The following is a 19159-nucleotide window of genomic DNA, read 5'->3' as shown; positions in this document are numbered from 1 at the left end:
TATTTCAAAAGTTGTTTCTCAGACACATACTATCAGGAATCCCTCCTGGGTACTAACATAACTGCTGTACTCTTCCCCTTCTACACGTTTGCCATAAGCCAATGGTAGTTCCTGTTTTTTCCATTCTGAGGCCACCTTGGACATTAGTGGTCAGGAGCTGTTTGTGGAAAATCTGATTTTCCTTGGAGATACACATTTTCAGTTTTCATATTTTTTTAAAAAAGTGATTGTTTTTTATATACTTTGCTAAGGAATTTGAGGCTTCTGTTTTACTTGATTTCAACAATTTAAAGAAGATGGGTTGTTTTTATCCATCCATATATAGGACAAAATTTCAAATAACTAAAAAAAAACCTTTTAAGTACATTTGCTTAATGAATTTTTAATTATTTAAAATAAGAATATTTTCTAAAGCTTCTTAAAAATGCACTGCCATTTCATAGGTTAACCATTTTTTGATGATTCTAAGCCATCATTGCAGTAAAGAATATGCCTAGCTGTGACACAGCCACAGTCTCCTAATTGCTGTACTTTTAAAAATATTTATTCTTTGCATTTTTACTAATTTATAAAAAAAAAAACTTTATTTTTGTTTTGTAGCAAATTTGGAAAGTATTGAAATATATAGAAAAGAAAATAAAAATCAATCATTTCCTACAATCCACAAACTCAGTACTAGGTATTATTTCCTCTAGGGAACTGTTATGCATAAACTTGAGGTAGCCTGCGTTAGTTAAGATGAGGGTCCTTTCTCCACACTGTTAAAGGTGAATGCTTAGTTTGAGTTTTCTGGAGGCTGCCATCCAGAGGAGCCCTATGCCCTCCTCCACAGTGAGGGCCTGGATGTCACCCCATGGCCTTAGGTTGCCTCCATTTATTGTGGTGAAAACCAGATCACCAGGCTTCATCATTCCAAAGTAGGGCCTTTGGCACATTCTAAGACTTTTTATGGTATCTTCTCTTATTAACATCCTTATTGTCTTCCTGGTTTGAAGGCTGGGAGCTCGATGAAGAGTCTGTTGCATTTGCTCATAGGGCAACAAGTACTGTTCTGGGGGTTTTAGATGCTCTAGTTCAGAACCTTTCACCTGCATAATGATGAGGGCTCATCAAAAGAAAGGAGCCGAAATGAGAAAATCTTTAGCTGTGCATCCTTTCACACATGTTCAAATGTTTTACTTTGCAGGAATTTGCTATAAGCAAAAATATCCAATTGGGTGATGAAAAGGGCTTAAAATTCCCCTCAGTTTGGGACTGGTCTCTTCAGTTCACAGCAAAGGATCGGACGCTTTTCCACAACCCCTTCTACATTGGAAAGAGCACGCCTTGCATACAGAATGGCTCAATGAAGTCTTTTAAGCGAACGAAGGTTGGTTGTTGGTTTTGTTTTGTTGGTTTTGTTTTGTTGTTGGTTCCAATAGGGCACCAACAACAAAAACCTTATGTTGGCTCACACATAACCAAAACATCTTTTTCAGAACACAGGTATTAAAAGTAGTCATTCCATTGATCTTTCTTCTAATTTTTGTCTCCCCAAAGACAGTAGAATAAATCTGACCTCACATTCCTACATACATATACCACAGAGAATCTCACCAACATGTACATCCATAAGACACGAATTAAAAAAAAAAAAAAACAACTAAAATAGCAGAAAGATCAGTAGAATAGAGGGAAGGGAACAAGGCGTGGGAGGAAGGGATGGGAAGGGGAAGTGCTGGGGACTGAATTAGAACAAATTATACTGCATGTTTTTATAATTATGTCAAAATAAATTCTATTGTCATGTGTAGCTAAAAAGAATCAATTAAAAAAGGGAAAAAGAAGTTGCTATTTAGAGGTACATTAATGAAAGCCATAGTCAAAGATGACTACTTATTTCTAGAAAACTTGAAAGAATATAGCAAATATGATAAACTGCAGATCTCACTAAAAGAAAATAAACAATTCTTAAAAAAAAACAACAGTAAAGTCACTTCCCAAGTAACACTGTTAATGCAGGGTTTTGAGGGATCATTTCCTTTTTTACTAATGTAACCATATTTGACTTTTCTTCTTGATGTGTGAGGCTCACAAAGCCTAATCAGCAACTGAGAGTTGGCAGATCATATTTTGTGCCTAGAACCCTGTTTTCTGAAACACATCTAGTCTGCCCATTCTTTCTAGAATTAGCCAAGCCTAGTTTTGTTGTTGTTGTTTTTTCCTAACTCAGAAGCCATAAATGTGCACTCAAGGATTACTCATTCACCTTCCTACCCCTATTCAGGTGTTAGAGCCTTAAGGAGAGTTAACCCCTAAAAACAGTGTTATTCCAGGGAAGGAGAATCGGAATAAGCGTTAAGCATAAGGGAAGGAATGAAAATGTTCTCTGCAGCTGAAATTCCATCCATGTTCCATAAATACTGAGTTTATGTTTGCCATTATACCTTTGGTCTTTCTTAAAAAGGGACGCTCCAGGAAAATAATGCTAAGATCTCTCTTCTCTGTAGAAAAGCTACAGCTCCACACTAAGAGGAATGCCATCTTCTATAAAGAATGGAATCATCAGTGACCAAGAATTACTGCCCAGGAGAAATTCATTAATATTAAAACTAAAGCCAGACCCACTTCAGCACACCGACAGCCAGAACAGTGATATGGAGCAGTATTTTAGAGAATGGTTTTCTAAACCAGCTGACCTGCACGGGGTTATACTGCCGCATCTCTCTGGAACACACATAAAACTGTGGAAACTGTGCTACTTCCGCTGGATCCCCGAGGCTCAGATCAACCTTGGGGGCTCCATCACCGCCTTTCACAAGCTTTCCCTTCTGGCTGATGAAGTTGATGTGCTCAGTAGGATGCTGCGGCAGCAGCGGAGCGGCCCCTTAGAAGCCTGCTATGCAGAGCTGGACCACAGCAGGATGTATTTCAGAGCCAGCGGCCCTCATGACACCTCCGGGACACCAGAGTTTCTCTCCTCTTCCTTTCCGTTTTCTCCTGTAGGAAATCTGTGCAGACGAAGTATTTCAGGAACGCCATTAAGCAAATTTTTAAGTGGGGCCAAAATATGGTTATCTACTGAGACACTTGCAAATGAAGACTAAAATGTAGTATTTTCTGAACATTTGAAGGGAAGCTCTATAAATTTTTCCCTCTGAATCAAAAATTGTTAACCTAGGCATTTAAAACTGATAATTTTATATATAAGAATAATAGATGAAATTTGCACTAATATTTTAAAAATATGTTGAATCACTCTCCCTTTACAGTGGCTTTAAGAGAAATGTAATTTTTGTTTTTTATGTTCTCTAGCATTAGAGTTCTTTCTGGCTTATTTTAGGTGATGTGCAGACAACATTCTCCATTCTTTTAACTATGATCAAACCAATCAGGTTTTCTCTACTATATTTATTTTGTCTGCATAATCCATTCTTTGTACCCCCTACTAAAGCTTACTAGATACTTGGTTGGATTACCAACCTAAAGAAGTAGACATCAGGAAAGTTAAGAAATTAGTATTTAGTATATTTCCAGGAATCTCTAGGAAAACCCCCAAAAGACTTCAGTAGGTATTCCTGTATTTTTTCTGGTCACTTTCTGTTTCTCAAATTGAGCTCAATTCATTCATTATTTTGAGACCAAATTTATTATTTTAGATCACCTTGTTTGGGTACTTAGATTACTGTGTTTTGAAATCATGAGCTTGCTTTTAACTCCACAGGACTAACTTTAAAACAGTGTGTACTGTAACTTTCAAGTATTCACTGTAGATAATAAAACAAGTGCCTTTGACATTAAGATATGAATAACACAGGAAATCTAATTTCACTTTTTAAAATTAGGAGGTTAAAATACTGAAAATAGGTTTTTCATACTAAGCTTCATAACAGTAGCCAGGAGTTCCCAAAGTAAATTTCTGTCCCTTTGAAAATCACTGAGGACACAGCAGCCTGAGTTCTAATCCTGAGAAGTTTGTCAGGCCATCCAGCCCTAGCTCTGGCAGACTGGTTCCTAGACAGTAGAGTGCTATCTGCATAGACCGCAAGGCCTGCTTGGAGGCATCCCTGGCTTCCCTGTCAGCATTCCCAGCCTGGTGAAGTGTTGCTGGCAGGCACACCATGGAAATAACTAGTGAAGTCACAAGTCAGGGCACCTGCACAGAAGTGCTTCTCCTAAAGTTCTTAATGCTTACAAATAAAGAACAGGAGAAATAAAAGTGTACTTCTCTCAAAATACTGCTGTTCTAATACAAAGAACTCCCTCACATGCTTTCCTGACTTTTGACAGCAATATTAAGAGGAGACCAATAAATTTAAAAAGGTATATTCCTGATCTGAAATTCCCGTTTTCAAACTATAAGAACCTAGCCAAGGTCCAAGCTTAAGCTCCTTAAAATGGTGCTGCTGGTAGTGGCATTTAGTGCCATTCCCCCCAACAAACCCTCATCTGCTTAAAAGATACATGTATTCAAATCTGACTATGTTAAAGTTCCTTAAACTGCCATCTTAAGAATTTTGAAAAAAAAAATTATAGTGAAGTATCTAGTTAGCTTATTTCCTTTCCCCAAACAAGTTTTTTTCAGGATAGTTTTACCTATATGTGTACTAAACAGCTATTTCTACTTTAATTGTTTGCCTTTTAAAAATTGTTTTTTCTTAAAAGTGTCTTAGGAAATTTATCATTTTGTGGATAAACGCAATGTTTTTAAAGCCAACTTGTTGCGTAGAAAACAAGAACTATTTTCAGTATGTACAAATAACATTATTGTCACTAAAGATTTTATAATCCTTGATTAGAAACCAGCCCCAACCCTTTTAAGACACCATAGTATTTTCTGCTATTGAAATTTTAATAATAATTCCCCCTTCTTCACTAAGCTGCTTTTTTATTATTATAAATTGTTCTAAATTTATTTTTTGAATTGAACACCTATTTCTGTATAATTTTCTTTCCTCACACATTTATTTCAACTCCTTTAGATTTTTATGTGTGTGTGTGAATTTATAAGTTTAAAAAAGATTAGGTACTATTAATACTGTTTTAAAATAGAAAAATGCATATTTTTGTATGATAATCAAATGTAGTAAAATATGGGGTTTGTCTTATTTTTACTGAATAGTTGTTATTATCATGATTATTGTGTCACAGTTCATTGTGCATAATATGAAAAACAACTATTAACAGCCTTAAGTCTGGGCCATTATAAAGCTGCTTGGCATCTCTACGAACAAAAATGACACTGTGGTGACAGAAATGGTAAGTATGGCTGCGTGCAATGTACCAAAGAGAGCTCAACACCCCTAGTCCCCGTGGCCCTGTGGAGCCTGTGGTGATGGAATCCAGGCAAAGGCCAGATGGCATTGGACTTCCTAGTGTTGGACTTGAAGATGTACAGTGTCTCACTGTTGTTTTATGATGGGAACCAATTTTAAAACCAAAATTGTCTGACTAACTTTATTTAAGGAAAGGATATTAATTTGTACTAACATGGTGAAAACTGTTCAACACAACTTTCAACAAAATCTTCTTGCTGTGGCAGTAACCTCAAGTAGTAAAAACTTGACTTAGAAAACAAAACCTTTGTGCCTAAAACTGATGACTTGAGTTGAAGTAGGACGAGTAGGAAAGATCTTGTTCAGCAGAATGAATGTGAAAGAAATTTTGATGCTGAATAAAATTTCCATGAAATTATTTGTCATAATTATTAATATGAAATATGCCAGAGCACAGTGACTGAAGATGTGTAAATACCTCTCTTACCTATACATACTGCTTCATTCACACAGGGTTTTGCTTGCCCTCTAAAATGGAGTCATGATCAGTAACAATTTTTACATTTTAGAAATGGCTGTATTTAGGCCATGTGGGTAGTAATAGATCATGCCCTAACTGGTCCTTCCATTTAATAAACACAAAAACTGGGAGTTAAGTTTCTCCCAGAAGTTCCCAGTCTATGGGAGACCAAGGACTCTAGCCCACATCCTGGGCCTAGCATTTATTTAAATCACCTTTCTACCTGCTTGAGACCCAACAATGGTGATGAGCAGCCTTATTTCAACATAGAGGATGAGGAGGTACAACTGCCTTGAAAAATACTGCTCATGCTGTTGGCGATCTTGCCCTAACTGGTAATAGCAAGCATCTACAGATGCTGTACTATAAGAAGTTAAGAAATTCAAGAGAACTGTATAATTCCTGAGGCAATCTGAATCTGCACTGTTGTTTCTGCCCTTCTTGAGTAGTCACAAAACAAGAATATTTAACAGCTAAATGTGTAAAAGAGTATAGAAAGACTTGAATTCAAGGATCTTCGTTTCCAAATTGTTACTTTTATAGAAGACCTAAGCTGAAAGCTATGAACTATGTTTGCATTTTTGTTTTTGCTTTTATTTTTCTTAAGTCTAATTTATTGGCATAGATGTATCCAGCTCCTAAAATGGCCAACAGGGTTTTGACCATTTATAAAAAAGACCATTACCCACTGTGTGGGATCAATTCATGTATTTCAAACAGACACCAAGTTCTCTGAGATACAGACACTATACAATGATCAATTAGTAATTCAGGTTTATAACTGACGATAAAATCAAAATTAAATACAATGTAATACTACTTTATGCTTTTAAAAATATTACTGTATAACTAAATATTCCCAATTTGATGGCTTTAGCTGAGGCCTTTGCTCTTAGCTCCAACTGCAACCACATGGCAGACTTCTACTTCAGCCCCCAACTTCTGCAGTTCATCCAACCAGATCATTTGCTTTTGTGAAAGTCGATCACTGGGGCCTTTAACTTCTACAAGCTGGAAGATAAATTTTTAAAAATTAGTATTCTACTGAAACTTTTTAAAAATTAGTATTTTACTGAAACTGAACAGTTACCCAGATGTTAGCTATAGTCATTTTCACTGACAATTATTTATAAATGGCTTACTCTATTACACTACTCTTTACATATACAAAGCAATACATATGTAAAAAAAATTGAGAAATATTTCTGTTCTGTAGAAACTAGGCAGTTATTCATAAGGAATTTGCAAATTGATTCTTAGTATAAAATTATTGAAAATTTATTTTAAAGCAAATATTACTGTTATTCCCCTATTTAAAACCATCTAATTACTTGTTATATTTACAACTGAATCTAAATTTCTTATCCTAACCTACAAAACTAGGATCTGGGCCCTACCAATCATTCCAAAGGCCTCCTTTCAGATTAACCTATGCCCTTTCCAAGGGCCCTCACACTATTCCTCTATTAAAGGACATTTCTCCCTGTTTTTCATATGCCTGATTTCTTATCTTTCAAGCAGCTTAAACCTATCTCACAGGTCCACCATATCTCTAAGGAGATGGATAGAGCTTCATGTACTTATTTATTTCATGGCAATCTATAGATATTTTTATTACAGATCAGTTCCATAAAGGCAGGAGCTCTGTCAGTTCTGTTCACTGCACACTACTGAACTAGGAGACAGAAATAAAAACAATCCCAGGGGAAGTATAGAAAAAACTTTATAACAGTATTCTGTAGCCTAATGGACATTTAGAGTCCCCAAAGGAGAGAGAGGAGAAAAAAAATTATTTTTACTGAGTAATGGCCAAAATTTTTCCAGATATGATGAAAACTAGAAACACAAAACTTTAATGAACCCAAGCACAGAAATATCAAGAATAGTACACTACACTAAGAAATACAATGATTAAAAAGTATAATCATCAATAAAGGGATTATCTTGAGAAACAACCAGGATTTTTAAAATTCTAGCTAGAAGAGAGTGAACCAGTATTTTAAAAGTATTAAAAGAACTGTCAACACAGAATTCTGTGCACAGAGAAAATAATCTTCCAAAAATAATGACTAAATAAAGACTTTTCAGAAGTCCTACAAGACCTAAAAAATATGATTGGAAGACCCCTGCTTCAAGAAGATGTTAAAGGAAATTTTTCAATTAGGAAAATGATACCAAAGGGAAATGTGGATCTGTACAAAGGAATAACAAGCGATAGAACTGGTCTACGTGTGTAAATAGACCCATTAATTATTTAACTCAGTTGCAGAAAGCAAAAATAATGTGTTACGGAATTTGTTACGTGTAGAAGTGAAATGCATGAGAACACAAATGCTAGGAGGGAGATAGATATAAGAATAATCTGTTGCACAGTTATTCATACCATACATGAAATGGTGTAGTATCACTTGAAGGTGGACAGTAACTTTTAAGATTAGTACAACCATGTAAGAAATAACAGTATTCTGTTATCCTAAAAGAAACTTTCTTTTTTTTACATTAAATTTAAATATTCCAGACACCACGATTAAAGGCAAAAGTTAGGCTGGATTAAAAAGACTAAAAGGCAAGATGCAATTATATGCTGCCTATAAGAAACTCATAGAAATATAAAGATAAAATAGGTTAAAAGTGAAAGAATGGAAGCCAAACATGGTGGTGTACACCTATAATCCCAGTAGCTATTTTGGAGGCAGGAGGATCCTGAGTTTGAAGCCAGCCTCAGCAAAAGCAAGGCACTAAGCAATTCAGTGCTGGGGATGTGATTTGGTGGTCAAGTGCCCCTGAGTTCAACCCCCAATGCCTCCCCCCAAACAGTACAAGTGTGGAAAAAGATGTATCATATTAACACTAATCAAAAGAATGCTGAGAAATTTGATTTCTAAATTTAAAAAAAATTATCAGGAATAAAGGAAGGGCATTTCAAAATGATAAAAGGGTTGATTTGTCAAAAGGACCTGACAATCCTAAATTTATGCATCTAATCCTAATTTCAAAATGCATGAAGCAAATATTGATAGAGATGCAAGAAGAAACATACAAATTCACAGTTATAATCAGAGATGTTAATGTTCTTCTCTCAAAAGTTTATAGAGCAAGTTAATAAGGAACAGTAAGGACACAGAAAACTCAAATAACAGTATAAATCAACCTGAGATAATTGATTTGACATTTTAAAATACTGTTCCTCTTTCCCAACAAGTTAAACACATATTTAAGTTTGCAAACAGAAGAGTCACCAAAGCAAACCGTGTAAGTAAGACTATATAAAACGTCTAAGTCTCAATTTTGCTAGGATCCTAGTCAAATAAAACATGCCCTTTGATTTTAGTAGGAGGAAACCACAAATCAACAGCTGAAAGATAACTGGATAAATTGACTCACTTGTAATCAAGTCGTGGTTCAAAAAAGAAATCAAAAGGGAAAGAAGAAAGTTGTGGGTTTTTCTTTTTTCTGTTTTTCTGGGTGCTAGGGAATCAAACTCAGGACCCTGCATACAAGCACTCTACTACTGAGCTACATCCCCAGTTCCAAAAAAGTATTTTGGACTGAATGAAAATGAAAACAACATATCAGATTTGTGAGATTCAGGTAAAGCAGTGCTTATAAAGAAATGTATAGTGCTAAACACCTTTATTAGAAACTTTTTAAAAATTGTTCTTTTTAGATATACATAACATTTTGACATATTATACACACATGGAGTTTCACTGGTTGTGTATTTATATATGAACATAGGAAAGTTATGTCTGATTCATTCTACTGTCTTTCCTATTCCTTTCCCCTCTCCCTTCTCTTCATTTCCCTTTGTCTAATCTAATGAACTTCTATTAGAAAAAGAAACTTTCTTTTTCTTTTTTTGCAAATGACAAAGCAAATTTACTTCCCAAATACATTGTGTTTTCCTATGAATAATCCAATATAATCGACAAAGAAATAATCAGTAACTTTATTGAGCATAATAAGTAAGTTTAGGAAACCGACCAAACATAATATTAAGGTGTAACCATGCACCAGTACTACATAATTAGAATATGATATTTGAAACTGGACTTATAAAAAGAAACTTTCAAAGTAATGATTACAACTTCCTCTCTAAGAAACCATAAATAACAATTAAATCCAAAGTAATCAGAAGAATGGAACTTATAAAGAGAAGTGCAGAAATCAATGAAACAAAGACATTAGAGAAAAATCAATGATAACAAAAGCTGGTTCTTTGAGAAAAATCAATAGAATTGATAAATCTCCCACCAGATAGGTCACAAAAAGAAAAGATACAGACCGCTAATATCAGAATAAAAGCATGATAGAAATAATGATTCTACAGATATTTAAATAACAAGGAGAAACAGGAACAATTTTATGCCAAAAAAATTCAACAACTTACATGAAATGGACAACTTCTCAAAAGACACAAACTCCCAAAGTTCAATCAATATAACATGAATAGCTCTATGTTGATTAAAAAAGAAATGTAGAGTTTTGAAGTTTCCCAAAAAGAAAACTCCAGGCCTGTTAGGCTTCCCTGTTTAATTCCACCGAAGATTTTATGGACTAATAATAATTGTAAACAAACTATTCCTGAAGACCAAAAATGTTATTTTCCATCCCATTCTATAAAGTCCAGTAATATATTGCCCTGAAACCAAAACTCAACAAAGATATTATAAGAAAACTACAGATCAATATCTTTCATGAATATATATGCAAAAATTATAATATTTTACAAAATCAAATCCACACTTTATCACAATTATTATGTGAGGCTTATCTAAGAAATGCAAGTTAGGTTGTAAGATTGAAAAATCAAGTAGTAGAGCATTTACCCAGCATACAGGAGGCCCTGGGTTTGATCCCCAGCACTGCAAAAACAAAACAAATAAATAAAGATTCCAAACCAGGCTCTTCTGGGAAATGAGGCACAGTGAAATCACCTGGAAGATGAACCATCATGGCCCAGAGGAACTGCAGAATCTTCAGAAAGACTTTAGGATACAGAATAAATCTATCTGCATTCTGGGTACCAGAAGAGAGAAACTTGCTGAAATGATCTTAAAAACAATCCTAGAACTGAGCCAGTTTTCCAAAGTGTTTCCAGTTTTCTCACTGGCTGGAGAAAGCTGACTTTTGATGAGGAAGCCCATGATACTGTGCATGAAGCAGTGGTAGACATTGTAAAGTTGGATGCTTTCAAAGTCACGATGTTGGATACTGTTGTCTGGGTACCAGAAAAGTACCCAGGATGGAAAAATTTGTTTGACTAAGATTATGTGCTAAAGTCTGCCACGTTATCCAGAGTAGAAGGGTGCAAACATTTCAACCTGCTTTTATCCAAAGGTACAGATAAGTTGAGCAATTTTTAATATGTACAAGTGGAAGCCAGGGCTAAAGAAATATTTAATTTTATTGTTACTGAGTACTTAGGCCTGGAGTTCTATTAAAAAACAGGCAAGAATCTCACTGGAGTGAATGGTCGATCGGGAAGTTCTTGAGACTCTTGGGCCTCTGGCTGCTCTTGGCCTGTGGTAACTTGTGGCTAGAGTGATGTTGAACAGCTGTTGAGATCAAGCAATGAGTAGATGGAATTCTGAATAAAAGGGCCAGCCAAGACTTGAGGAAGCCAACAGTTTCCTTAAGCCATAGCCATAATGAAGAAATGCTTCTTACTGTGAAGCTCAATACCCATCACCAATTTCTGGGTCTAAGATGTCTTTACTTTTGTCACTTCAGTATCCTCAGCCACCCATATCCAATCAAGAAAGGATTGTGTTCTATATCACTGGTTCAAGCCTGATTGTACACACCCTCACTCACACCCTTTGAATCATAATTTGGGGGATGTGGACACAGCAATCTGTAGTTTTCTGTTGCTTTTTTTTTTTTGTACCAGAGACTGAACTCAGGGGCACTGGACAACCGAGACACATCCCAGCCCTATTTTATATTTTGTTTAGAGACAGGGTCTCACTGAGTTGCTTAGCACCTGCTATTGCTGAGGCTGGCTCTGAACTCAGGATCCTTCTGCCTCAGCCTCCCGAGCCACTGAGATTACAGGCATGTGCCACCGTGCATAGCAGGAATCTGTAGTTTTCTTTGAACTTCCTTGGGTGGTTCTGATAACCACTGTTTGGAAGGCCTTATGTACTATCTCAATGAGTTCTGCTGTACAGTTTACAACAGTCCTGTCTTTGACTTATACAAGTACTAATTAACTATACATAACTGCTTACCTGACTATTGTGTGCCTTTTTAACTTCTTTAGAATATGTAATAAAATATTTAAAGATTCAAAAACCAATGTAAATTATGTTATTAACATAGTAAAGAGAAAATCATATAATAATGTCAAATTTTTAAATATTTTTCATTGCAGATGGACACAATGCCTTTATCTTATTTATTTACTTTAATGTAGTGCTACGGATCAAACTGAGTGCCTCTCATGAGTGAGGCAAGCACTCCACCACTAAGCCACAACCCCAGCCCTAATTTTTTAAAAACATTTGACAAAATCCAACTAACTCCTGATAAAAACTCTTAGAAAACTTAGACATAAAGGGAAATCTCTTAATCTGATAAAATGTACTTACAAAATATCTGCATCTGACACAATACTTAATAATGAAAGACTAAGAGCTTTCCCTTAAGATCAGAAACAAGGGATGCCAGTCTTCCCACTTACAGTCTATATAGGAGGTTCTGCCAGTGCAATGACTGATTGCACTTTCCTGACTAGGAAAGAGGAAAGAAAATATCAATACTAGAAAGGAAGAAATTAAGACTCTCTTTCTTAGCAGACAATCTGAATGCTAATGTAGAAAATCCAATGAAATACACCAAAAAATTTTCAGAATACAAATCAGTGTGCAAGAATCAACTATATTTCTATAAAGTAGGAGCAAGCAACTGGAAGTTGAATAAATAGCATCAAAAATATAAAATACTTAGAAAGGATCAATTTATATTTTAATTTCTCTTAGAAATGTTTTTAGTTTTCAGTGTTTAGGTTTTGTATATCTCTTAACAGGTTGATCCTTACTAAATATTTTATATTTTTGATGCTGCTTATTCAACTTTCAGTTTGCTTGCTGCTACTATATAGAAATATAATTGATTCTTGCATATTGATTTGTATTCTGAAAACTTGATATGTACTTTTATTAGTTTAAGGACCTTTTTGATATCTGACACCAAAAATATGATCCATTAAAGAAAGGTAAGCTGAATTTTGTCAAGATTTAATAATTCTGCTCTTCCAAGAAAATGAAAAGAGAAGCCATAGACCTAGATGAAATATAACCAAGACTTGTATCCAGGAAATATATATATATCATATAATATATATAATATACACACAAGTTTATTTTTAATCTCGAAACTCAATAAAAAGCAACCAACCAACCAGTGCAGCATATCAGGGCAGGGTTCAGAGTAGGCAAGTAATGTACCCCATGGACAACAACCGAGGAGGTGCTCACTCTCAGGGAGCATAGCAAAGCTCTTTGTGTCTATACCCTATGGGACCCACTCCCTCTGAGTGTGTGCCGGACCTGGTGACTTATTCTGAGAACAGAAACAGCAAGAGTGATGGATTGCCCCTTCCATGATGAAGGTGCAGGAGACCTGGCCTTCCATCAGGCTCAATGGCTCCTCTCACTCACCTGCTCTGATGAAACAAGCTACTTTGTGGTGCACAGCCTAAGGGAGGACACCCCCTGCCCAAACCCCTGCCCTCGGCCCAGGAGCTCTTGAGGAAATCAGTTTTGGAAGCAGCCACACAAGTAGTGTCTAAAGTGAGGCCTCTGATTCAGCAGCAAACAAAATTACAAACATAACTTTCCATTCTGGTTCCACTGACCTTAAAGCGGTGATTCTGGGAGTTCCATACCACCAAGTCAGGGAGGCCCCCTCGGCAGTGTCGGAAGTCAGCAGCCAGTCGCCTGCACACACCACTGAGGATGGGACCCCCCAAGCAGGAGACAAGATCCTGAACACAAAACACATGAATAGTTAGCCTCTTTCCTTAGGCGGAGATCCTCAAATAGGCTTCAGCAACTATGAGACAAAGAACAACTCCAGAGTAGTTCAACAGAAATGGATTCCAGGTACACCAGAGGTTGTTTTGCTGCTTATAGAGGGACCAGAGCCACTGCCAAAAATCCCCACTAATGAACTCTGGGGAACCAGTTCTCTTCAATCAGTTATCAGGCTTCTGCCCTGTGTGAACATCCTGGGGAACATCTGAGGAAGAAGGAACTTTAGAGTCAGAACTCGGGAATATGACTGCAATGACTCATAGAGACCAGTAGTTAAAAAGAGACAGAAAAGAGTCCTGTCAAGCAAAAAGAAGCTATCTGTGTGTGTGTGTGTGTGTGTGTGTGTGTGTGTCCCTCTCTTTCTTTCTCTCTCTGTCTCTCTCTCTCACACACACACACCTGTGTGCATTTTGATAGTTGCCAAAAGGACACCCCGGACCAGGGAGACATCACTTTGGGACCAGCTCTTGCCATACAGATGAACTGTTACCTGAGCCTGCCGAAGAGAAGTGAAGCGGTCCCAGCTGACAAGAGAAGCCACTCTGCCTTCCTGGGCCTGCCATGTGGCTGCCACCCAGGCTCGCAGGTTCTCTGCAGGGGCACTGTGAATCATCTGCAGTCTGGCCTCAAGGGCTGGGCCCCTGCTGGTGAAGAAGCTGTCTGTGCACAAGTCCAGTGGGGATGCCTGTGTCACAGAGAAAGCAAGCTCTCACAGCATGCCTAGAGAGCAGACTCCTCAACAATACTCAAAACCTATGCAATTTGGAAAATGGCCAGTTGGTTGAAACATTCTTCTTCTCAAAAGGTTTGCAAAAATTATCTGATATATATAACCAATATGAAAGGAATTTATTACACAAGTGGGTGTGAATCACAGGCGCATGCAGAAGGGTCTCCTCATGAGGCAGCACTGACGACTTACCTGGTAGGCGTTTCTGAAGACGTCTGGTATCCCATCCATGAAGATTATATCCCACAGAAGGAGGCCATACAGGGTGCTGAAGGTAGACCCTTCTCCATGGATCCCTGCAACAAATCATACACATGGAGGAAAAATCAGTTTTGTCTGTTTTCTTTTTCGAAAATGCCACTGTTATCTGCTGCATATTCAATTTCAAGGAAATAATAAATATTTTTAGTCTGAAGAAAATGCTAGTTTCATGCCATTCCTAAATCATTTTCTTATACTATATTATTTGCATACAGAAGCCCACTGAAGGGTGAAAATCTTAGTAATCATGGAAAAGTTCAAATGAACATTGCAAAGCCACAAAGCAGAGTTTTTCACTTTGGTGAATAACCTAAGGAACATGTTATCTTAAAAATAAAATATATTAATAATAAAAAAGCAGGTTCCCTCCTCAGCTCTGATTTAGTGGTGGAGGCTGAGCTGGGTGCAGAATCCACAAGCAGGCTCTGTGTCAGGCATCCCCCAATATCCCTCAAGAACATGTCCATAAAGGGACTGACAGGAGGAGACTGGGGAGCAGTGGCCATGTCCACACCCCCAGACTTAGCAGGTGCTGCTACACTTCACCTCACTTACCTACACACTATGTTGCTTTGGCCTGAACAAGGTCTTCCCAGTGTTTCCAGTATTCAAGGCTTTTATAGAAGCTTTCAGTCTTAAAAACCATTTAATTTAGATACTCCATCCTCATGTCCCACACACATTACTAACTGGGAAACCACCTCAGAGAAAGAAATAAAGTGCCAGATCACTGAAAGCCAAAGGCAGAGTCCATAACCGGATAAGAGTGGGCTTTGGCTGTTTTGCTAAATGGGATACCATTAAATGGGTTGGTCATTCATCCACCAACCATTCTTTACCTCTCCTTTGGCTGATATTTTTCATTCCATAATAAAATTAACTTAATTTTAAAAAAATGGGTTTTGGCATAGCCCCATACCTCTGTCCCCAGAGAGTTCCTGTTTGCGGAGCTATTCTAAGCTGAGCTTCTCTGTATATCACCACACCCAAAAGGGAAGGCAACCACATGGATACCTCTCTGCATATTACTGCTTTGGCTAAAGGAGGCACCAAACAACAGACCCCACTTCTGACACACTATGCACACTGGCAAGAAAGTTCCTCTAGCTGGCCAGACTCTTGACACTGCAGGCCCTGGTCCACATGTGTAAGGCCACAATGAGCACAGGGCAGAAAGCCGAGACAAGACAACACCACTCATCTGCTTGGAAGGCTGGCCTGAGGGGCTGCTTGCTCACTATGTGCCTTCCTGGGTCTGCCATGTGGCTGCCACCCAGGCTCGCAGGTTCTCTGCAGGGACACTGTGAATCATCTGCAGTGTGGCCTCATGGGCACAAAAAAGTGCTCTTAGGACAGAGACCAGAGTCTCCATCAGCAGCAGTATATGACCTGTTCCTCTGTCCTGCATTCCTGAGCTGTGCCAGACTCTTTGTTCTGTCCCTGTCTTAGTTCTAGCCCCTGGTCTCTGCAGCCTGTCTCTATGATTCAAAAGAACAGAGGCAAAAACAGGACTTGTTTGGAGCCACTGGCTAAAGCCTTGAACTTTACTAAAAAGCTTTGTACCAGGATACTGGGCTCCTGTCCTGCCAGGAAGAAAGTTAGGCCTTGACTTCTAATCAGCTTCCTGTCCTTTTGTATATACTGCTCAGTCAGGAATATGGAGGCCAGAATTGTTCCTGAACTTCTTGGCAAGCCACATGATGCATGTGGACTCCAACTGAAGTCATTTTTGGTGCAATCCTTCTGAGAAATTCAGAAATAACCATCCCTAAAGGGGTTTGAGATTACCCTTATGTGAAATCCCCTCTAGACTAAAGCCCAGCAAGTATTCAGCTCATTTTCATTGCATCAATATTAAAAAATGAAAAATATATTTATACAGAAATATATTTTTATAAAAACTATTTAGTATTCTATGAAGAGAATTTTCCAACTGTTTGTCAGGGTAACGGCTTGGTTTACAGCCTGCCCTTTCTTTCAGCAACTGCCCAGCTTTCACATCTCCTATGACATTATCTGGGAGCTGGAATTCTCATTCTGTTCTTTTCTGTCTAGCCTTTTCAGGCCTATTGTATCTCTGTTTTCACTGGCCTCCACACTTCCTCCCCAATAGCATCACCCTTCCCTATAATAAAGATTATATAGATTAATCTTAGCACTCACCAGAAAGAAACCCATATTTTATAAAATTCTATCTTGTAGTTATCCTTCTAAAACTGTCATTAATCTGAACACTCACATGATGCTGAAGTGGAGTAATGTCTTTGATTTTTACCTATCTGAAAATATCAGAGTGTTTTTCACACTAGTGACCCTACAGCACAGGCACAGGGAAAATGCTGCCTGGATGTGAGGATGGGAAAGATTTGTCCCCAGGAGTGGCCCATGTGAGCTGCAAAACAAGTACCATGAGAGGACACCTGGGGTCAGCTTCCAAATTCCAGGGGAAATCGGTAGGAAAAGAGAGAAAGAAGACGAGAGCTGGGTGAGTTTTGAAGATCAGAAATGTTTTCCAGTTTTTTTTTTTTTTTAATTTTTTTTTTTTTTTAGTTGTAGTTGGACACAATACCTTTATTTTCATTTGTATGTGGTGTTGAGGATTGAACACAGCACCTCACGTGTGCTAGGTGAGCGTTCTATCACTGAGCCACAACCCCAGCCCCAAGGTTTTCCACTTTTGCAGAGTCATGGTCACTATCCTCCATAATAAAAAGTTTCATAAAAATAAAAAATCAAAACAAAACATTAGAGCCAGGCCCTCAGGGTATCTCCAGGACAACTAGCCCTACTTTATTCCTTATCTTAAATATAGAATAAAGGAGCTTCCTCTGTAATTCTTCCCTCCTTGATTTACTTTTATTTTTCTACTCAGTACTAGATTCTACTAAGGGCCAGGAATGACAATTTTATTTTACCAATTATAAGGCAAGTAAGTGCTCAATGTCTTCACTTGACCCTGAACCTTAGATAAAGCACTGAATTTACAGTTCATTCTCTGAGACCAAAATCAAAGAAAGAATAAAAGAGGGGAAGAGAAGCTGATGTTGGTGAATACCCAAACAGAAGGAGTTTCTAAGTGACCTAAGAAATGAGTCAGTTATTTTGTAAAAAATGAAACCCTTATCTGTTGTTATGTAATAGTGCTTATGACAAGAGACATCCAAAGCAGCTCTCATTCTGAGTGACTCCACAAACAAACAGCCTGCACAAGCAGGATCCAACCATAACACATGTGGTCCACAACTGTGTCTCACTCCTGGGAGGTACAGCCATGGCCAACAGGCCCTTCTGGGCTGTGGTACGGGAGGGCTCATCCTCTATCATGTCTGTGCATACAAGGAAGAAGCCCTAAGAGGAAAGCTAACACCTCAAATCTACTAACTGAGTGAAATGCCTGCAACAACCATGATATGAAAAGGAAGAGCAAGCACATTTAAACTAACTCATGTATATTTTTCTCAAATGGCCAGTCCCAGCTCCAAAATATGAACTTTGTCATAGTCAAATGTGCACTTCCTCTCTTAGACCTGCTCGGCATATTCATTAACTCACCAGGTGGAGCCCCCAGAGATTGACTGAAATACCCTAACACTCTTAAGAACAGCACACAGTTGGGCAGGAGGCAACCAGAGGTCAGCTCCACTCATTCTTGAGTCGAAAGGTAGAGGGACAATGGATTCTCCAAGGAAATGAGGTAGCAGGACTTGGGGTCCAAGTTCATTACTCTAGGAGGAGCAGATCCTTCAAGCTCCTTTCATTTATGACCTGATTCTGGGTCTGATAACCCTCTCAGAAGCAGCCCAGCCCTCAGTCCCTGCACCAGGTTTGTCATCAGGCAGCCTCTCTGGCAGTCCTCTGCCCTTTCTTTTTTGTTTTATACCGGGGATTGAAGTCAGGGGCACTTGACCACTGAGTCACATCCCCAACCCGATTTTGTATTTTATTTAGAGACAGGGTCTCACTGAGTTGCTTAGTACCTCACGGTTGCTGAGGCTGGCTTTGAACTTGCTATTCTCCTATCTCAGCCTCCCCAGCCGCTGGGACTGTAGGCAAGTGCCACAGCACCCAGCATCCTCTGCCCTTTCTTACTGCTCACTAACAAGCTATGACAGCAAAGACAGTCTCTAATGTCCCACCAGAGAACACTGATCTTCACAGGCATTAGGTGGGGAATACTGGGGAATGGGAAGAAGACCCCCTTTAAAAACTGTAGCTAGTAAAACTCTTTTCTATACCCCTTGATCAACAGTACCTTTTTTTTCCCCCCAGCAGTACAGAGGATTGAACAGGGCCCAGTATATGCCAGGTTAAGTATTCTACCAAGGAACTACATCCTCAGCCCTTTTTATTTTAT

The 19159-nt window shown here is 38.1% G+C and overlaps 2 protein-coding genes across 4 annotated transcripts in view; one reads left to right on the top strand and one right to left on the bottom strand.

The window, feature by feature from the left end:
• Mtmr10 (myotubularin related protein 10) overlaps positions 1 to 5673 on the top strand; it is a 52182-nt gene extending 46509 nt beyond the window's left edge. For both annotated transcript variants that reach the window (XM_027955953.2, XM_071608681.1), the window contains exons 15-16: positions 1187 to 1369; positions 2490 to 5673. In XM_027955953.2, the coding sequence (XP_027811754.1) occupies positions 1187 to 1369; positions 2490 to 3086 (780 nt within the window). In that variant the 3' untranslated portion in view covers positions 3087 to 5673. The remainder of the gene's footprint in view (positions 1 to 1186; positions 1370 to 2489) is intronic.
• A 793-nt stretch (positions 5674 to 6466) lies between these two features.
• The window catches only part of Fan1 (FANCD2 and FANCI associated nuclease 1), a 33326-nt gene continuing 20633 nt past the window's right edge, over positions 6467 to 19159 (bottom strand). For both annotated transcript variants that reach the window (XM_071608679.1, XM_027955947.2), the window contains exons 11-14: positions 14737 to 14840; positions 14305 to 14499; positions 13637 to 13765; positions 6467 to 6786 (exon numbers count right to left, since the gene is read on the bottom strand). In XM_071608679.1, coding sequence (XP_071464780.1) covers positions 6649 to 6786; positions 13637 to 13765; positions 14305 to 14499; positions 14737 to 14840 — 566 coding nt within the window. In that variant the 3' untranslated portion in view covers positions 6467 to 6648. The remainder of the gene's footprint in view (positions 6787 to 13636; positions 13766 to 14304; positions 14500 to 14736; positions 14841 to 19159) is intronic.

Source organism: Marmota flaviventris, chromosome 2, assembly GCF_047511675.1.
Source record: "Marmota flaviventris isolate mMarFla1 chromosome 2, mMarFla1.hap1, whole genome shotgun sequence".
NCBI classification, from domain to species: Eukaryota; Metazoa; Chordata; class Mammalia; order Rodentia; family Sciuridae; genus Marmota; species Marmota flaviventris.
This window is presented reverse-complemented; position numbering and strand designations above follow the sequence as displayed.